Source organism: Haliaeetus albicilla, chromosome Z (assembly GCF_947461875.1).
Source record: "Haliaeetus albicilla chromosome Z, bHalAlb1.1, whole genome shotgun sequence".
In the NCBI taxonomy this organism is placed as follows: Eukaryota; Metazoa; Chordata; class Aves; order Accipitriformes; family Accipitridae; genus Haliaeetus; species Haliaeetus albicilla.
Genome location: NC_091516.1, coordinates 71,937,134 through 71,943,697, shown reverse-complemented (window position 1 = coordinate 71,943,697; position 6,564 = coordinate 71,937,134). Strand labels below are relative to the sequence as shown.

General features: G+C 54.1%; 1 protein-coding gene across 2 annotated transcripts; it reads left to right on the top strand.

Moving 5' to 3' along the window:
* Positions 1-1,796: 1,796 nt before the first annotated feature.
* Positions 1,797-3,406, top strand: EMC4 (ER membrane protein complex subunit 4). 2 transcript variants are annotated; one of them, XM_069775967.1, is made up of 5 exons: positions 1,797-1,928; positions 2,053-2,152; positions 2,312-2,465; positions 3,047-3,207; positions 3,333-3,406. In XM_069775967.1, exons 1-5 carry the CDS (start codon positions 1,852-1,854, stop codon positions 3,366-3,368), a joined length of 528 nt encoding a protein of 175 aa, XP_069632068.1. In that variant the 5' UTR covers positions 1,797-1,851; the 3' UTR covers positions 3,369-3,406. The 2 variants fall into 2 exon arrangements, with proteins under 2 accessions (XP_069632068.1, XP_069632069.1); XM_069775968.1 differs by lacking the exon at positions 2,053-2,152 and having other exon boundaries at positions 1,832-1,928.
* Positions 3,407-6,564: the final 3,158 nt, after the last annotated feature.

Below are 6,564 nucleotides of genomic sequence, written 5' to 3'. Positions count from 1 at the left end.
AGGCTGCTTAGCTGGGAGAGCTCAGAGAAGGCTTGGTTCAGGCTGTCATATTTATGGAATAAATTATTTTGGCTAGTCAAATTACATGCAAAGGGAAAGGTATGCATGCGATTCCTTGTACTCATAACTTTTGTTCTTTGGTAAATGAGTCTTGGAAAAGCCACCTGCTGTTCATGTGTTCATCACATGATCAGCGTTCCATGCTCACTGCATCGCTCTGCTCCTTTGTTGGTTTTCAGAGGACAGACTGGAACTAGGGAAGTTCTTTGCCCATTTATGGCTCAGGCCTTTACCTCATTTGGAACCTGTAACAAACTACCACTAGTTTGGCTAAGGAATTGAGTGCATCTGTCACACTCCCCAAGAAATAAATTAAAAAAAAAACAAAAACAAAACAAAACCCAAAACATCCCCAAGAAATCAAAACAAGCCTGATACTGAAAAGCCGGTCAAAGAAACTCTCTAAGACTCCTTCTGGAGTTTTAGAAAGCAGGCATTCTTTATTGCAATGCTGGGTGCACGGGGGATAGATAATTCCACCTAGCGTGCATACCACAGCTTTAGCACTAACAGGTTATATAGAATAACTAATTGCATCTTAATCAGATTAGTATACATATACATAAAAATGATTGCAACTGATTATCATAGTACTGCCTACATCCGACCATGTGCAATAAAGGATCCGAGTCGAAGGGCTGCTTTTGCAACCACTGACCCATTTGAAGTTCTTGCTGGCTGTCCTTGAAGTCTTTATTCTTGTCCTCATTCTTTGGTCTTGAAGCTTAATGCAGTTTCAATCACACGTGGTCAGTTTCAGCATTGTTCTCATCTAGCGTACAGGAACATCTCGTCATAATCACAAAGAACTGCAAAACTTAGGAGTAACTACCTCCACTAGTTAATTGCTTGGCTATACTTTTGTCTATTGTTCCAATCACAGTGTTAGTATAAGATTTCTAATAACTATTTACCAAATCTCACTTTTAGTCATCAGTAGCAGCAAACCAGTTTCCATAGAAGGTACAAAATATTAAACCCATCAAAATAGTTAGACATACCACAGAGAATGTATGGACACATGCTATCAAGCCCTGCAAGAAGCTAAAAAAAAAACCCCCAACACCAAGGGAGAACCAAAACCACCCCGAAGAAGTAAAAAAAACACAGACCAAAGAAATAAATTTACAAAAAAATCAAAATCACTCCCCCAAAAGATTTAAGAGTAAACCGAACAGAAAATCAACCCCAAGAACTTAAGAGGAAAGAAAACCCCAAAACCACCACAGGGATGGGGGGGTGGGGGGGGAGTGTTGCCTTCAGAGGCGCAGCGACCAACCCCAGGCCGCTCGGGCCATCAGCTCACAGACACCAACATGGCGGACGGCAAACGGCGTTTATGGGTGCGTAACACGGCATTATATAGCTTGGGTTTACAACGTCCCTTCCGTCTGCTTACATCATAAACTAAGCTAAACGCTACTGGCTATGAGAGGAGGGGCTCTATCTTTCCGTACAGCGCGATATTCCGGCCGCCAGACCTTAACTACCTACAGGGGGGGGGAGAAGCACCGGCTCCCTGCGGAACCCGCGTCCCTCCACCATAGTTCCGGGGTGGGAAACGGACCGAGGGGGCTGTGGGGGGTTGCTGTGAGGAAGAAGGCCGCTGTGGGATTCCGCCATGGGGCTCCTTTGGGGTTCCCTATGGGGCCGCTATGGGGCAGGCCGTTGCTATGGCGTTGCTATGGGGCAGGGAGCCCTGCGTGGGGCCCCCCAGGGGCACGGGCCCTCCTCACGTGACCGCCCTCCTCACGTGACCGCCCCCCTTTTCCGCCTTCGGGCGCTCGCAAGATGGCGGCGGCGGCGGCGGCGGTTCGGGGACGGCGCTTCAAGTGGTCGCTGGAGTTGGCGGCGGCGCCGGGGGGGCGGTGAGGCCCCCGGGGGGGATGTGTGTGCGCGTGTGTGTGTGTCTTTGTGTGTGTGTGAGGGGATTTGGGGGGTCCAGGTGTCTCCCCAGCCTCACCGACCCCCTCCCCTTTCTATCTCCCCCAGGCCCCGCGGAGCCGCCGAGGGCCGCGGGCCGCTGGGGTTCGCCGAGCGACAGCTGGGGGAGGGCGGCGTCCACGAAAGCGACAAAATCCTCATGGAGAAGGTGGGCTGGGGCGAAGGAGGGACACCCCCCCTCCCCGGACGCCTGGGTCCACCATGGGAGGGATGGTCGGTGTCCCAGATACCTGGGTCCCGTACGAGGGTGGTGTCCGTCCGTCCGTCCGTCACATCCCGGAATCCTGGGTTCCCTCTTTCTCTGCAGCGCTGCTGGGACGTGGCACTGGCACCGCTGAAGCAGATCCCGATGAACCTGTTCATCATGTATATGGCCGGCAACACCATCTCCATCTTCCCTGCCATGATGGTCTGCATGATGGGCTGGCGCCCGCTGCAGGCCCTCATGTCCCTCTCCGCCAGTGAGTACAACCCCATGCTACAGCTCCCCGTGGGTGACAGCTCCCTGGGTGTCCCCCCACGGCCATCCCCTGCTGCAGTTGCCCTCCATACCTGTGGTGGTCCCCGGCCCTGCATCTCCCCGTGCAACAGTTGTCCGCACGTGTCCCCCAACAGTCATCCGTACAACAGCCCCCGCCATGCATGTCCCTCTGCAACAGTTGCCCTCACACATCCCCCGGCAGTTGTCCCTACGACGGTCACCCCCACGTCAATTTCCCCACATGTCCCTGAACAGTTTCCCTCCATGTCAGTTGTTCCCGTGTGTCCACCAACAGACCCACACGTCGCTCACCCCCACGCGTACCCCTACAGTTGCCCCTGTGACAGTTGCCCCATGTCAGTCACTCCCGCATGTCCCCCAACAGTCGCCCAACAGTCCCCCAACAGCCACCCCCATGCCATCCACCCCGCGCTTCCCCCATCACTCTTTCCCATGACGCTCCCCTGCCACTCCCCACTCATCACTACCCCCGGTCCCCCACGGTGCCAGGTGTGCAGCGTGTGGGTGACAGTGACAAGTCCCACCCTGTCTCTGCCACAGCACTGAAGGCACTGGAGAGCTCAAGCCGGCGGGCACTGCAGGGGCTGGTGTTCCTGGTGGGCAATGGGCTGGGACTGGCGCTGGCCCTCTACAAGTGCCAGGCCATGGGGCTGCTGCCCACCCGCCCCTCTGACTGGCTGGCCTTCGTCGCCCCCCCACAGGTGCGCCCTGAAGCTGGGGTTCCCCCTGCCCTGCCCCATCCCCGCTTCCCTGGATGCCAGGGTTCCCCCTGGCCTGGACACCAGGGTCCCCTCACTCACCGCCTTTCTCTCTTTTCCCTTGGCAGCGCATGGAATTCACTGGGGGGGGCCTGATCCTGTGACCAGTGTGTCCACCCACCAATAAAGGCAATGGCAGGCTGGTGATGTTATTTTTGCAGGGAGTTCTGAGGGTTTGGGGGGGGGTCAGCCCAAGGAGGCACCGGGATGGGTCAGAGAGAAAACTGTTTATTGGTGGCATGTGCTGGGAGCACTGGGGCTGGTACTGGTTGTGTTGGGGCCCGTACTGGGAGTGCACTGGAGGAGCACTGAAGCGAGTACTGGGAGTGCCCTGGGAACCTTGGGGGCCACTCATAGAGCACACTGGAGCTGCGCTCAGAGCCTTGGGGCCCATACTGGGAGCCTTAGGGCGTGTACTGGGAGCACTGGGAGTGTACTGGGAGCCTTGGGGCCTGTAGTGGGTGTGCACTGGAGCTGCATGTGGAGCCTCAGAGCCTATACTGGGAGTGTTAGGGCTTGTACTGGGAGACTTGGGGGCCACACTGGGAGTGCACTGGAGCTGCGCTCGGAGCCTCAGGGCCCATACTGGGAGTCCACTGGGAGCCTTGGGGCCCATACTGGGCTAGCACTCAGAGAGCTGCAGGCCAGGCTGGCACTGTACTGGGAACACTGGGTCCATACTGGGAACATACTGGGATCTTGATTTAACTGTAGCTCATGCTGGCATCATAGTGGGAGCACTGGGGTCCATACTGGGATCTGACTCACAGCTGTGGCTCAGGCAGGCATCATACTGAGAGCACTGGGCCCACACTGGGAGTGTTGGGGCCATACTGGGATCCTACCTGAAAAGCTGCGACCCAGACTGGCATTGTACTGGTAACATTGGTGCTATACTGGAAGCACTGGGTCCATACTAGGAGTGTGGCAGCCCATTCCGGGATCATGCCTGAAGTCCTGTGGCTTAGGCTGGCATCATACTGGGAGCACTGGTGCTATACTGGGATCATACTCAGAGCTGTGGCCCAGACTGGCATTGTACTGGGAGCACTGGAGCTCGTACTAGAAAGCTGGTCCCATACAGGGATGGTGGTGGGTGAGCCAGGGCAGTGCGTGTGTGGTACTGGGATGTACTTGGCCATACTGGCGCGCTCAGGGGCCGGGGGGGGTCCCTACCGCCTACACCCCCAGCCCCTTCCCCCAGCACCCCCAGGAACTCCAGGTCTGACCCACGTCAAGGGCCTGACCCATGGCTGACCCCTAAGTACCCCCACTGCCCTGTAACTGCCCCCAGTTTCCCCCAGCTGCCCCACACCTGCCCCATAACTGCCCCCCAATTCTCCCATCTCCCAACTGCCCCAAAACTGCCCCACACCTGTCCAAATGCCCCCAAACTACCCCAGATTTCGCCCAAGTGCCCCATAAGTGTCCCCCCAGCTGCTCCATAGCTGCCCTCCCTGCCCCATAACCACCCCGAGATTCCACCCACTGCCTCATTTTTGCTTTTTTTTGCCCCATTTTGCCTCAGTTTTCCCTGGGTTTGCCCCATTTTTGCCCTGTTTGCCCCAGTTTTGTTCTTTTGCCCCATTTTGCCCATTTTCGCCCCTTTTCCTCCTATTTCTTTTTGGTGTTGGCCCACTTTTTTTCTTATTTTCCCCATTTTTCCCTGCTTTTGGCCCATTTGCCCTGTTTTGGAATATTTCCTTCGTTCTTGCCCCAACCCCCATAACTCACTGGTTTTGCCCCATCACCTTATTTTTGCCTTTTTTTCCCTGGCTTTGACCCGTTTTGCCTCCTTTGTGCCCTGTGTCCTCCCTCCTGTTTCCTTATTTTTCCCCAGTTTTCCCCATTTCTTCTCTGTTTCCATGATTTCACTCTTTCTCCCTCTTCCATTTTTTCTTCGTTTTGCTCTATTTCCACCATTTCTCCCCCTTCTCCCCATTCCTGACCCACTTCCCCACATTTTCCCCCATTTTCCTACAATTTCCCCTCAAGTTTTCTCCTCTCCTGTTTTCCCCTGGGTTTTGCCTGTTTCTGCCCCATATCCCTATTTTACCCTGTTTTTACCCCCATTTCCCTGGTTTTCTACCAACTTTTTGCTAATTTGTGCCCCATTTTTCCCCATTTCATTTTTCCTCCATTTTTCCCTTTTCCTTTGTTTTTTTTCCCCCATTTTCACTCATTTTTGGCCCCCACCCCGGGCTCCAGCCTTTGTCTCCCAATGACTCCCAGTACAGCCTAGATCCCTGCCTTACAATTTGGACCAGTGCCTCCTATTGAGTCCCAGTACAGCCCAGTGCCCTCCCCAGGGCTCCCAGTATGGCCCACTGCCCTTCCAGTGCTTCCCAGTACACCCCAATGCCTCCCAGTGCCCTCACAGGCCACCCCAGTCCCCCCAGTGGCACTGACAGGCTGGGGCCCTGGTGGGGGGGTGCCCCCCCCCCCCCCCCCCCCCCCCCCATGAAGGGGGCCTGCCATGGGGCAGGGCCTCCCTCTGACATCATCAGCGGGGTCACATATGATGTCATACCAGGGAAGTTCCTACTGACTGGAAGAGGGGAAACATAACCTGTGCATAACCTGTATAAATTTCAGAGATCCAAACAGACCGTGGCAGTTGTCCAGAGTAGTTGTGGATGCCCCATCACTGGAAGTGTTCAAGGTCAGGTTGCAAGGGTCTTTGAGCAACTTGACCTAGTGGAAGGTGTCCCTGCCCATGGCAGGAGGGTTGGACTAGATGATCTTTAAAGGTGCCTTCCAACCCAAACCGTTCTGTGATTCTCTCTGTATATATGTGTATGTCAAGTTACTACAAAACTACTACCAAGAAGCAAGTGTATAGATATTTCAAGTTATTACAAAAATTATCACTACTAAAGAAAGCAAGTATATTTTATTATTAGCAGCACTACTAAAGTAGCAAGGATATACATATTTCAATATTAGCAGCAAGTATACTTATGAATAATTACTTACGTGTGTGCCTCTAAATATATTCAAAGTAATTCCAGTACGGTGTTCATCAAACCGCTCCCAGGGGAGACGCCAGTCAACAACAGACAAAGTTTCGCTTCAGATGTCGTCAGCCTCTCAGAGTCTGCAGTAAGCCAGGCATCCCTGGCCAGGGTCCCGTCTGTGGAGATCTTGTAGGAAAAGTTTGCACAGAGAGAGTGCTTGGGGAGAGGCTCCATTCTGATTAGAAAGCAAGTAATTTTTATATCCCAGAGACATAAGAGGGTATAGGACACCACCACCTGCAGCAGCCAATAGATGTTGCTAACTTCTGTTTTTCACCTGGGA

Bases quoted from the DNA above. Each gene is read 5' to 3' on its own strand.
- EMC4 (XM_069775967.1), top strand. From the start codon at position 1,852: ATGGCGGCGGCGGCGGCGGCGGTTCGGGGACGGCGCTTCAAGTGGTCG. The intron at 1,929-2,052 runs GTGAGGCCCCCG...TATCTCCCCCAG, and splicing joins GCGGCGGCGCCGGGGGGGCG to GCCCCGCGGAGCCGCCGAGG. The intron at 2,153-2,311 runs GTGGGCTGGGGC...CTTTCTCTGCAG, and splicing joins ACAAAATCCTCATGGAGAAG to CGCTGCTGGGACGTGGCACT.